This window comes from Poecilia reticulata, linkage group LG1, assembly GCF_000633615.1.
Source record: "Poecilia reticulata strain Guanapo linkage group LG1, Guppy_female_1.0+MT, whole genome shotgun sequence".
Taxonomy (NCBI): domain Eukaryota; kingdom Metazoa; phylum Chordata; class Actinopteri; order Cyprinodontiformes; family Poeciliidae; genus Poecilia; species Poecilia reticulata.
The window spans coordinates 32,213,911-32,227,220 of NC_024331.1; the positions used below are offsets into that span (position 1 = coordinate 32,213,911).

At 42.8% G+C, this 13,310-nt stretch overlaps 1 protein-coding gene across 5 annotated transcripts in view; it reads left to right on the forward strand.

Moving 5' to 3' along the window:
• sh3pxd2aa (SH3 and PX domains 2Aa) overlaps positions 1-12,661 on the forward strand; it is a 90,388-nt gene extending 77,727 nt beyond the window's left edge. For 3 of the 5 annotated variants that reach the window (XM_008422262.2, XM_008422274.2, XM_008422283.2), the window contains 6 exons: positions 1,837-1,920; positions 6,361-6,478; positions 7,022-7,422; positions 7,971-8,020; positions 8,164-8,283; positions 9,338-12,661. In XM_008422262.2, the coding sequence (XP_008420484.1) occupies positions 1,837-1,920; positions 6,361-6,478; positions 7,022-7,422; positions 7,971-8,020; positions 8,164-8,283; positions 9,338-11,350 (2,786 nt within the window). In that variant the 3' untranslated portion in view covers positions 11,351-12,661. The remainder of the gene's footprint in view (positions 1-1,836; positions 1,921-6,360; positions 6,479-7,021; positions 7,423-7,970; positions 8,021-8,163; positions 8,284-9,337) is intronic. The other 2 variants (XM_017305858.1, XM_017305860.1) reach the window with 1 other exon arrangement.
• Positions 12,662-13,310: the final 649 nt, after the last annotated feature.

Genomic DNA, 13,310 nt, shown 5'->3' on the forward strand with positions numbered 1-13,310 from the left:
GGTTGGAGCACACCCTGCTGCCGCCCTTTTGTCTGGCAATCCAGGGAAACTGGTCTTTTTTGAGCTTTTATTTAAATGTATTTATAGCTGTACTTTGGATCCAAGTTCCAGTAATAATCTGATTGACAGAAAAGATGAAAATGGAAGTTGAAAGTTGATGCAAAGCCTCATCAAAGCTGCTGCTATCAGATCCTAGAATGACGTTGAGCTGAATCGATACTCTGCTCCGTCTTATCCCGGCAGTGGCTCCATTCGTACTGCTGCTCTGTTTGCACACATCGTCACTTCTCATTTCTGATCTTCCTCCCTCACATTACCGTTGCCCCTTACATCTTATTATCTCCGTGCGGTCCATAACCTAATTCTGCTGACGGCCCGGCTCACTGGAGAGAAACCGACAGGCACAGCTCCACTAAAATTACCTCGAAATAACATTTCCTCTCTCTGCCTGAGCTGATATTTCAATTAGGAGGTCAACAGGAGCAAGGTGGAGCTCTGCAGGATTGCTGCTGAGTCAGAGAGGGACCAGAAGAGAGAGGAGATGACAAGAACCAGAGACAGACAAAAGGAGAAGAGGGATAGCGAGAAAGAGGAACATTTGGGAGATAAGAGGGCAGAAGACGAGACGCTGAGAGACAAAGAAGGAATTAGATTTCCACAGCACAAAGACAGATAAAAGATGAGTTTTCTCTGCCTGCTCTTCTTTTCACTGATGTTTGCTCTCCATATGCCCTCGGATTAATCACTTTATAACTTCTGATAGATCTACAGGCTCTGAACTAAAGGACTGTGAGAAAGTTCAAGAGTTCATGGATCAGTTAGTTAGAAATACCACTAATTAATTGTCATGAGATGTGTTGATTCATAACTCATGACAGTGTGTCTGAGTTGAAATGTGGATGGATCAGTAAATCTGGAGCATCAGATTTTAGCTCTGCTACTTATTTCCCCTTCAAGCTGCTGCATTGCTGCAGAAGACAGACACCCGATGTAACTTCGTCTCATAGTTCATCCAGCCTCCTATCAGGAACAAAAGGCTTATTTGAAGTCTGAGAAACAGATTGGACTGGTTTAAATATGCCTCATCCAGGTGAGGTCCAGGGTTTCCAGGGTTTCAATGATGCACTACCAAGTCACATCTGTTGGTAAATGGACCTCAGAGAGTCAGACTGGAAGCAAGTCCAGTACATTTCTGTTATGTTCATTATTGCCAGTGATCATTGTGAAATGTTCAAAACAAAGTAATTAACATCTGCTAGTCTGCTAATGAGCTATTTTTTGTCTAGCGCTTTAGGGCTTTTGCTAACTTTGAAAACATTTAGTGCTCTTTGCTTCCCCTAAATAAATTTTTCCAGATAAATTATAAAGCGCAAATTTATGTTGCTGTTTTGAAAACCTTTGTCATCTTTGTTGAAATTGTCTTTATGGACTTTTAAGAACTCTTCAAGTAGTTAAACGTTTGTTTTCATGCTCTTATTTTGAAGGTAATGAAGGCTTTTTACGCAGCAGATCCGTTTCCTGTTATGTTCTCTGACTTGATGTAGCACTAAAGCATTAGTGAAATTAATGTTTATGATTAGTGCTGTAGCATTAGCTGCACCCACCACTGGAAACCCAAAATGGCTTCTGGATACCACGGAATAACTAATGGTTTGTTAAAGTTCCTCCTAGATGAAGAAAGACATTTCCGCCCAGTAATCCTTCACTTAGATGCTTAAATTTATTTTTTCAGTTCCTAACAAAACTTTGCCAAACCAAGCTTCTTAAACTAACCAATTATTTACTTTGTTCCTTTTATTTTCTCGTCTTTTGGTTGCTGCTGCTGCTCACCATCAGTTACTAAGAGAAGAAAGGCTCACCTGAAGAGGCTGGACCGCCGCTGGACCCTCGGTGGTATAGTTAACCGCCAGCAGAGCAGAGGTGAACAGACAGACACAATCCTCACATGAAAACCTGCATCAAACAACAGCAAACAGCTTCTGCGTCACATGGAGGCGACAGTGTCCTGCATGTCTCCTACATATTCACCAGGAGATTATTATTGGTCTTATGGATCATATCTACAAATCATCAGGATAATACGGCTCAATCAGATCAGAGTTTTATTGAATTTGCATAAATGTGTAAAAGTGTTTCCTAAAAAAAACAATTAAATTTGCTGCACCTTTTGTAAATCTCCTACTTACTTCACTGCATAAACATAGTTTAAAACGTTTAAACGTTTAACTGAATATTTAGCTGAGTTAATGTTTTGGTACTTTTGAAAGCTTTTACATTATGGCATCTAAAGTTTTCTATATTTTTAGGTTGTGCACATTGTCATTATTATTCAGAGTGAAGCAGGTGATGTCATGAAGTTTTAAAATATTCAGAAACTTTTGAATTTCAACAAATGTCACACACTTCCTCCAGCTTAAACATTATGATCTGTGAAGTTTTTAAATTTTCACCCAGTAAGTTTTAAAATCTTTGAAGTCTTAAAGTTTCTACAAAAAAAAGTCCAGATTGTGAACATCCAAACCTAAGAATTCGCCTCCTGGCAGAACATCGAGCCAGGTGTGTTTTCACACCTGATAGTTTGGTAAACTCCATTCGATTGACGACCAAAACTGCAACATTTGTCATATTTCATCTGGTGCAGTTTGTTTCCACACTGCTCTGTCAAACCAACCAAACCCTTTGTGCAACCTGTTCACCTCCTCGCCTGTGGTGGCGCTGCACCAAGAGCCGCTGACGGAAATGCTACAAAAACCTCAGAAGAAAACACTGAACACAACTTAATACTTGAAGAAATGTTGATAAAAATGGTTTCAGATTTTAGTGGTTGTAAGATTTTCCTTTTGTCTTTTGCAAATGTGCCAGACATTTGGTCAGTGGTCTTCTTCCACATGAGGAGACCACTGACCATTTTCTCTGTTGTTTTCACACAACAGAGAAAATATTTTTCCTCAAAGTTTCAAAGTTCACTTCAACTGAGCTAAATTCAAAAAGGATCAGAGTTCACTGATTTGATCCGCCTCAGAGTTTGATTACGCAATCACACGTCAAACGAACCGGCAAATGAACTAGAGTTTGATGAAATCAGACTAAACAGGTCTGGTATGAATGCACCGTTTGAATGGTTCAGTCAAAGTCCAGACAAAGATCCAATTGAGGACCTATGGTGAGACTTGAACACTACATATCCAATCAGACTAAACTTGAGCTGATTTCTCTGTCACAACCATCTCAGGTACAGTTTGTAATCAGCATCAGAGAGTAAAAAGTCAAACCAAAAGCAAAAACAGAGCAGCAGGAAAATAGAAAGCTCTCACTGGCCAAGGGAACTTTGCTCCATTAAAACTGGCTCAGACCTCCCAGCGGAACCAGTTCTGGCAACGATGGAGCCAGACATGCACCAAACCTGCAGTGAAAGGGGCTCCGGCAGAGTGTTGACTCAGCAGGGCAGAATACGAAGGCATACAGATAGTTTTCAGATTTTTACTTGTAAACACGGTAATTTTGTTTTGTGACAAAATGCAGGAATATTTAGACAGTTTGAATCCTGTTGTTAGGCAGTCTGCATGATCAGAGTCTTTTTCTGAGACGCTATGATAACATTATCCTTTTCAACAAACCGTTCAGTGCAGACCGCTTCTTACTCATCTAGTTTTGAAGTGTTTGCAACACGTTGGTTGCAGTTTCCACAGTAAGAAAACAGGCCTGCAATGCTGCTGCTGCTGCAGCTCCTCCTGTGGCCCCCGTCCTTCCTCAGAGTTTAGGCTTAAAGTAAACAACCTCATTTGCATCCTCATCTCTCCGCCAACAACAACTTGCTCTGGGATCGTGCCTGCAGCTGCGTATTGGGTGGCCAGAGCTCAGCACAGTCACAGAAATCTCAAATCTTTCTCCATCACACATGAAATGCTTCTCAGCTCAAAGTAAAGCTTTTCCCGCTGAACCCTGACAGCTTTAAAAACAGCAGATTAAACTAGGCTCTCTGTGCTTTACTTGGAAATCAGAAAATCACATGTGAGAATCAGCATTATCATTAGCATTAGCATCATTAGCATTATCCACAAAACCTGCTGATTTTATAAAGAGATGTATAATTCATTAATAAATATCAGAAAAGCTTAAATTTGGTCTGTTTCTGTGTGGAAGATTGCTAAGCTTCTGTCAGACTTAATAGCAATGATCAGTAATTTTCCATCAGTAGTTGTCTTGACTTTCTGAAGGTCCCATGAAACCTAATTTTAGATCTGCAGAACATCTAATCATTCCCTCCGTCGTTCTGATCTGATCCACCTCAGCAGTTCTTCAGGCTGCTGTGCAGGACTCTTACCTCACCAGATGTGTCTCCCAGAACGCCGAGGCTTGGCCCAGGAATGAGCTTATGGAAAAGTGCTAACGTGGGCCACAGCCCAATCAGGAGACTGGTTTTAATCACACCAACCTCAGCCTCCGTAGAACCTCTGAAATGAGTCACCAGGCTAGCTGTCGCCACCAGAGAAATGAGGACATTAAACCTGGAGACCTAAACTCGACTGGGTTCCAGTTCAGCTTCACTGCTGCTCAAACTCATCTTGCAGGACTTTCAGGTATTTGAACCTGCTGAATGGTTGAACCATTTTATGGCGTAAAAGACTTTTCATCTCTGCTTCACTGGAGGCATTGGGTCTGCAAAAACAGTTAGCTCCTTTATGTTTAGGAAAAGCATAAACATCAGGAATGGATCAGAAGGAGGAATGATTTGTTTTGGACATCCATAGACCTGGACCACAGAGGAGTGAAAAAATGATTTGATTTGGTAGGATCTGGCATGCTTAGAACAATCTCTAGCAGTGAAGCGATAGTAGTTCATGGACTGAATTTGTAAGGCGTTTTGTCATCATGCCCATCACTCAAAGTGCTGCACACTAGAGCAGATTCACCCAGCCGAACGTCGGGCGCCATGATGGGCGTTGGAAGTGAGGAATGGGACAGTGCACTGCAATCGTTTTCCAAGTTGTTTTTGTGAACATAGCCATGGCTTCTTCTTGTTCAAGTCAAGCTGTGGACTCAAGACACAGTTATGACTCACAGACAACAGTGTGTACATAATTTGGAAAAATCTAGCATAGAAACCAACCCATACCTTCCTCCTCCTGCTGAGTTGATTTGATCATTTCAACAACTTTGCCTGAATTCACATGATTTATAGCTACAAAACAATTTATGCCTCTAGGTATAAATAAATTAACCTAATCTAATAACACTGTCATAAAGAGCGTTTCCCCTTACACCAGAGCAGACTGAAAGGTGTGCAAAAGTTTAGACGCTCACCATGATTCTGACACTTCAGACTCATGATGCCCTCAGGTTCTTCTGCTAGATCAACATTTTGCCAAAAACAAGCCTTCCCAAAGTCACCACAGGTCTGCATCTGAACCAAATCACATCCAAACCTGTCAGTTACATGATGGAGTTAATTGAAGACGGTGGCCTGAATATTGCAGATAATTTACCTCTATAAAAGCCGCCCTGGGTGGTTGCCCATGTCGCCCATATCAAAAACCACCACTCATCAAAACAGTTGTCCAAAAGTAAAAAAGTAAGAGCAAATATCCTTGTGGCTGCACAGCATCCGAAACCAGAAGAAATTAAACTTAAGCAGCACCTCGGCCAACAGAAATATGAACACAAGTTTATAAATTGAACCACCCATCCATTTTCTTGCACCCTTGTCCCTTGGTGGGGTCGGGAGGGTTGCTGGTGCCCATCTCCAGCTAATGTTTCGGGCGAGAGGCGGGTTCACCCTGGACAGGTCGCCAGTCTGTCGCAGGGCAACACAGAGACACACAGGACAAACAACCATGCACACACAAACCTAGGGGCAATTTGGAGAGGCCAATTAACCTGAAAGTCATGTTTTTGGACTGTGGGAGGAAACCGGAGTACCYGSASAGGGAGAACATGGAGACTCCATGCAGAAAGACTGGGGCCGGGAATCGAACCCAGAACCTTCTTGCTGCAAGGCAACAGCTCTACCAACTGCGCCACTGTGCAGCACCTTATAAATTGAACCCATGGAGGGATTTCCTTCCCTTACAGGGTCTTTGAGAGGTAGCAGAGTGTGAGAGATGAGTAATGGTCAAATAGGGACCAGTCAAGGCAGATTTTACCTCAAATATCTTTTCTTCTGTGAGAAAAGTCACAAATTGAAGAGGAATAACAATTTCTCCAGAGATGAAGGCTTCTCCAAGGTCCAAAGACTCACATCAGCTGCAAGAAATGACAATTTACCCAGAGGAAGGAGCTTTTAATAAGGGTCCCATTTCTCACCCAAAAAGAAACCTCCTGCTCTTGTTTTGACTCTTCACCCTTCTTCTTCTTCAATAGAGGAGAAATATTTGACGATCCAGCCGTACACCAGCCAAGGCGCGGATGAAGTGAGCTTTGAGAAAGGGGTCACCGTGGAGGTAATCCAGAAGAACCTGGAGGGCTGGTGGTACATCAGGTTAGTCAACCAGAATTGTGCCATTGACTTTACAACAATCCCTCATACCAAGCATGCATGTAGCAACAGTGGAGAGGAAAAACTCCACTTCAACAGAAAGGAACCTCCAGCAGAACCAGAACTGGGCTCAGTATGAGCGACTGTCTGCCACGACTGACTAGGGGTTGGAGAAAATGCAGCATACGCACAAAAAAACAGAGTACTTTCTGCGTGAAGGCAAAGTAAAAGGTTAATAGAAGAAGAAGATGGTTGGCAGCATTATTGCAGCTTATGCTCCATTCGAGGGAAGAACCACAGCCAATCAGAACCCCAGATAACATGATCAGAAAAAACATGAGCAAGAAGCTGAGAGAACATACAGTTAGAGTAGGAGAACGTAGCAATTAAAAAAATATAGGAATAGAGAACTATGGAGTTCTAATACCTGTGAAAAGCATCGTGTTTGGTTTTATCTGGGAAGGATCCATGTAGAGATCAGACAGAGACAAAATGATCATCAAGACAAGACGGTAAAAGATTCTTCTTTGTCTGTTTCACCAAAAGATATTTAGGCAAGGAGGGGTGGGCCCCGGCCTCCTACTTGAAGAAACTAAAAGACGACTTCTCGCCTCGTAAGAAGACCCTGACTGGCCCCGTGGAGATCATCGGAAACATCATGGAGATCAGCAACCTGCTGCAGAAGAAGTCGGTCAGCGAGAAGGACATCCAGACAGACGGAGAGGGAAGCAACACGCCGGAGCGCCACATCACCAAGAGCGAGATCAGCCTGCCCATGCCCTATAACTCAGAAATCAACGCCGAGACGGGCAGGAGGCTGAGCGCCGGCCGGGACACCAACAGCCCCTGCCTGGGGATAGCTGCCAGTTCTGCCCTGAGCGAGAAAGTCAGAGGGGAGCCTGGCTCTCCAGCTGTGGCACGAGTGGCTCCACACAGAGTGGAAATTGGTGAGGATATGTCCTGAACTTTGAAGCTTATTTGACTTTTTACTCCAGAGACAAAAGCAGAGAATCACCTGCTGTAAATGATGAAGTAGTTTTGGCAATGAAAAGGTAAAAAATGTCTTTGTGTGTAGGCTTTGAAGCTGTAGGTAAGTCCGACTGGTGGTGTGTGATGATGGTTATGAAATAAATTATATTTGCTACGCTAACCTGCTTGGTGTGATGGAGTATTAGGGAAAATTTTTTAAAAATGATGGGAATAAGGCCATAAAATCCCAAGAATCATAATATTACAAATTTATTCTGGTAATACTATGACTATACTGTCATATTTATTCTTCTAATAATATGACTTTATTCTAGTAAGTTCTTTTTTTTCTCAGTATGGCCCTAATGCTCCATCGCAGCTTGTAGATCTAACATGAGGATTTTCAGAATTTTTGTGGGTTTTGTTTTCTCTCACAAACTAAAAATTGTGTGAAGTTTCTGTTTACCAGATTTTATTGCTGCTCTGTTACTCTGACCAGACTGAGGAGATTTATTGTGTTTTTCAGGGTCTCCAAATCTGAGGCAGAAACCTCCCCCAAGAAGAGAAGCCAACTTGGTGAGACCAATCACAAACTCCCTGCTAACTAAAAAAAAAGAGTCGTAATTTTCCCCTTAACTGTAAAACATATTGATTTTATATGTGTTGCATAATTTATAATGAATGGTTGCATGAATCCATCTTCTTTACTTTCCTTTTAGGGTCTCCAGTTACCAAAGCCACCAGAGCCCCCTGCTGTGGAAGCAGAGTATTACACCATCGCAGATTTCCAGTCCTCCATCTCTGATGGCATCAGTTTCCGTGGAGGACAAAAGGCTGATGTAAGAGGACAGATGCACAGCGTTGCTGCAGAGATGAGAGACGGCTGATCGCATATGTATGTCAGCGGAGTGCGACCTTGAGACGCGTTTTAATGAGATCATGTGGAGAGTTTCCTCTGCAGAGATTTGGGCGGAAAGATAACGACTCTGTTGGAGAGATCCCTTAGGGGGCTTCATGAGGGACTCGTGATTATAAACAAGACATTAAACATCATGGGAGCCATTTGTGGAAGAAATTTATTAGCATTTAACAGCATATTAGTGTCGTACACTAACCGTTTTTTATTATTTCACCAATCAGTATTTTGATTAATACATTTTCTAAATGCTTTTTCCTCCAAAATGTCCTCTCTTAAAAAAACAAGGCCCCTATATTTGAATTTAGAAATGAAATGCTAGAGTTTTTAGAATGTTAAATATTATAAGACTAAATAAACTAAAATAGACTTTGTAGAGAATCAGTGTCTTCTATTGCAATATAGTGAATCCCAACCAGTTTGCAGTTTGGTATTCACAGGGTTTTCTTTGGAACAAAACTCCAAATTATTGGTGAAAAGTGTGCCACAGATGTTTTCCTAGAGCACATCTAAAATATGGTAAAGAAAATGCAGCTTAGGAAGCTGAAGTACCAGACACAGTGTTACTTCACCCACTACTGGAAAGAAGCCAATGCAGGAGAAAGATAAAGATAAATCTTTATTTTATTTTTGGGGCTGATTGGTCGAATCCCCAAGAGTGGGGAGAAGGAAGAGCTGGATGTTAATGTCTGATGTCGCTTAAAGATTGTTTCCACTGTGCATTTGAATGCATAATAAAGCTAGATTTATAGTTGACACATTAAGCCTGGGTGAAGAGGTGCACACCTTCTGTGCCGTTCCTACACATTGATCTCATGAACTGTTGTACCGACTGGTTGAATACCTCCAAATTTTTGTAACCTGCATTAGGCGTCAATGTTTACAAACCTGAAAACTCTATTTAGTTTAATCCAAGGCAAAATTAAGTGCATGTGACTTGGACTGCACTAACATGGGTTTGTTTGTTTGTTGTGTAGGTGATAGAGAAGAACCCAGGAGGTTGGTGGTACGTGCAGATTGGGGAGATGGAAGGCTGGGCCCCCTGCTCCTACATCGACAAGCGCAAGAAGCCCAACCTCAGCAGACGGAGCAGCACTCTCACCCGCCCCAAAGTCCCTCCACCGGCTCCCCCGATCAAAAAGCAAGACTCAGAGGAGGCCCCCCAGCCTCTGAACCCTTCCTCCAAAGCCGCGGAGCAGCCCAGCAGGCCAGTGTATGAGGAACCGGAGTACGATATTCCCGCAATCGGATGCGAGGGTGAATCTGACAGTGAATTTCTGAAGAACGAGCGCTCCCAAGAGGTGAAAACCAGCAATGTTGTCTCTGAAAAGTACCACAGCTCCCCTCCGTCAAGTAAAGCTCAACCTCCGGTTTGCAAAGCTTCCCCAGTTTTCGCTCATCGAAGAACCTCGTTCAGATCTGTGGAAGAGGTCAGTAAGGAGGAGTGTATCTATGAAAATGATGGCTTCAGACTGAGCAGTGGCCTTGAAGGAACCAGAGTTAAAGGTTCCAGTGAACCCAGCTCTCCAAGGAGCTACCATTCCTCAACAGTCCCAAGGAAACCTTCTGGATCTTCCCCTCTAGCTGGTCTAACCAGGAAAACGATGACGCCAGAGATGAGCAGAAGAAGCCAGACACTTGGCAGACATGTTGACATGAGGTCTCAGGACAGCAGCCCTCACTCTTCATCAGACGAACTAGTCAGAGGTCCAAAGAAAAGTTCCGCCCTTAAGCGGGATATCGAACCAGGAATCGGTCAGAGCCCTTCCACCAGACCCAAGCCGTCTGTCAGACCTAAACCCCTCCTGACCAAATCAGAACCCCAGAGCCCTGAGAGAATGGACATCAGCTCTCTGAGACGGCAGCTGAGGCCTGCCAGTCAGTATCGACATACCCTCAAACCGACTCGCGGGGATGACTCGGAGACAGCTTCTGTTATCTCCTCAGAGGGCTCCATGTGTTCGCGCAGTACGTCCGATCTGTCTTCTGTGTACTCTAAGGGGAGCCGAGGGGACTCGGATGTGGAAGGCCCTATTTTGTACCGCTCTGTCGATGTCTACAAGAAAGTCCAGGACTCTGAAATCAGCTTTCCGGCAGGAGTGGAAGTTGAGGTTTTAGAGAAGCAGGAGAGCGGTTGGTGGTACGTCCGCTGGGGCTCAGAGGAGGGCTGGGCTCCCTCTTATTACCTTGAGCCTGTCAAGAAGGTGGGTGAGTCAAGTGTTTTGGAGTCAAATGGACAAAGAAATAGTGGGAAAAAGTCCAACAGCCTGGAGAAGAATGAGAAGCATGTTTTAGCCCTGAATAACATCAACATTCAGGGTCTGACCCAGCAGCACCAAGGATTGAGAGGAAATTCTCCTCCGATTCCCTCCAAGCCCCCCGGAGGCTTCTCCAAACCCTCCGGACTGGTTAACGGAGGTGTACGGATGAGAAACGGTGTGCGGCAGGTGGCGGTCAGGCCCCAGTCTGTTTTTGTGACCACATCACAAACCTCCAAGGATTCCTACTACATGACTGGTTCCTTGCGGAGAAACGAGTCCCTCGGCAGGAGTGACCACTACAGCTCTGGTTCTGCCACTCTCGGAGTTCGCAGAAATGCCTCCTTCAGTACTGTACGACCCCACGTTGTCGTCGAAAGCCAGACGAGGCCAGTTGAGCGCTCTGGTCTGGGATGCTCAGGAACCGCCTTCAGCACCTCCAATGTCCCTGATGCCTTGAGCAGAGTGAGCCAGCGCAACGGGATCCCAGTGTCCACAGTGCGTCCCAAGCCCATCGAGAAGAACCAGCTCATCCACAACAACCTCGGCAGGGATGTGTACGTGTCCATCGCAGACTACCGTGGCGACGAGGAGACTATGGGCTTCACTGAAGGAACATGTCTGGAGGTTCTGGAGAGAAACCCCAACGGATGGTGGTATTGCCAGGTGCAGGACAGCCTGCTCCCCCGCAAGGGCTGGGTCCCGTCTAATTACCTAGAGCGGAAAAAATGAAACCCAGACCCCCTATATGATGTCTCCATAGAGCTGTGGGCCGTGAGTCCTTAAGAATGTTACCCCCAACCTCCCTTAAGCAATATGTCCTTGATAATGTAGACTTATGAAAAGATGGAGGAAATAGGAAGGAACACAATACATTTTTCAGAGAATGCGAGAAGGAAACAGAACACCTCTGAAGCAGGAAGGCAGAGGAAAACATTGAAATATTAAGGGAGAGGTTTCGATTCTGCAGAAGCCAAGCAGGATACTGGGTTTGCTGATTATGATGGCCAATAAGTGCCTTTTGTGTTTGATCACCTGATGGCAGAACTTTGAATCAACCAAATCTTTCTTCAAGAGTGCCATAGTCCTGCGAACACCACCAAGAGTTTTACTATTACCGGTTCAGATTTCCAAACATCCTGATCCCCGTTTCTGATCAAACCGATTGAAGAGCAGAGATCGAAGATGACGACTATGAAATCTCTCTTTTTTTTTTTTTCTGTCTGTTTCATTGTCACGTTTTGATGCAAGTCTTCCTCTGAGAATTATTTCTGCCGTCTTGGAACATCTGTTTAAAGTTCAAACTAACTCTGATGGCCTAAACTGGTGCTTACATTCCTCAAACCTGTGATGATATTCAAACGTGTATTTAGTGACGTGGAAAAACCTGGAAGTTGGATATTTAGTTTTTTTAACGTATGCCTTTTAGACCAAAATTTCAGACAAAACAATTAGCTTTTAAATTTTAAATCTGTTCCTGTATGTGTTTTGTTTCATGTGTGTAATATAAAGCTGCTGTCACTGCAACATGTGAAATAAATCCCAGGGACTCGCTCAAAATGTGATCACACCAAATAGAAACAGCTTTTCATTGGCAGAACATTTTCTACTTTACCTGTTATTTATGGTACAAAATGAACAGGCTTTTAATTAAAAATATTTAAAACTTTTTCTGTTCCTGGAAGAACTTGACATGTTTTCACAAGATTAAAGAACAATGGAAACAATATGTAAAAAAAATAGTAATGCTGTCCAATAGAGTTTTAATAACTAATTTTAATGTGTTGAATAGTTTTTATTCAATAAGTATCCTAATATCCTGCAAATAAAACTGTGCAATTATGGACACAAGTACCAATAATTCCTCATAATACATCACATTCAGAGTTATAGCTGAACTTTCAGATTCATGATCAACGGATGTTCAAGACAGCTGAAATACATTTTCTGACACACTTAGGCTTTATGTGTATTTTATTTTATTATGTTTCTGCTGGACAGTATCATAATCTCTAACAGAGTACATAAACTGCTCAGAGTCTATTTTAACGAAACCATAAAGTTTCTTTCTTTGCTCTGTGATTGCACAACGGCAATAATGAGGAACGAAGTGGTTCTGTTTTGGAAATTAGTGCACTTTAAAACTTTTTTGTGGTGCATTAATGTAAAGATGCAGTAACTACTCAGCATATTATTTATTCAATTTTTTGTCATTTTTATTTAAATTTGCAGCTCAAACTCTTGATGTTTTGGTACAATTGGCGAAACAGAGACCTCGTGTGGAGGTTGAGAGGTACTACAAGATTTTCTACCTCAGTGCAAGAATGAAAATGCGCTGCTGGTCAGTGAGTATCTCAGAAATTTAACTTTCTTTTTCAATCATAGTGCAGCTAAATTTACTGAATTGATTTGTTACTATTTAATTTTGTATCAGACAATTTAATTTTGCATTTCTTTATGCTGTGGGCTGCAACTTTAGCAAAGCACGAGCACTTCCTTCATCTTTATTAGTCTTTACATAATGCCTGATTTAAAAGCATATTTATTATGAGGTTTTTATGATTTAACAATCAGCATATTCACCCTTTCTAAGGATCTATTCATCAAATAATTATCTGGGTCTCTGCTTCAATCAGAGTTCAAGTATATCTTGGAGATTGTTCATGAATTATGGAGAGGGAAGTGAGAGCTC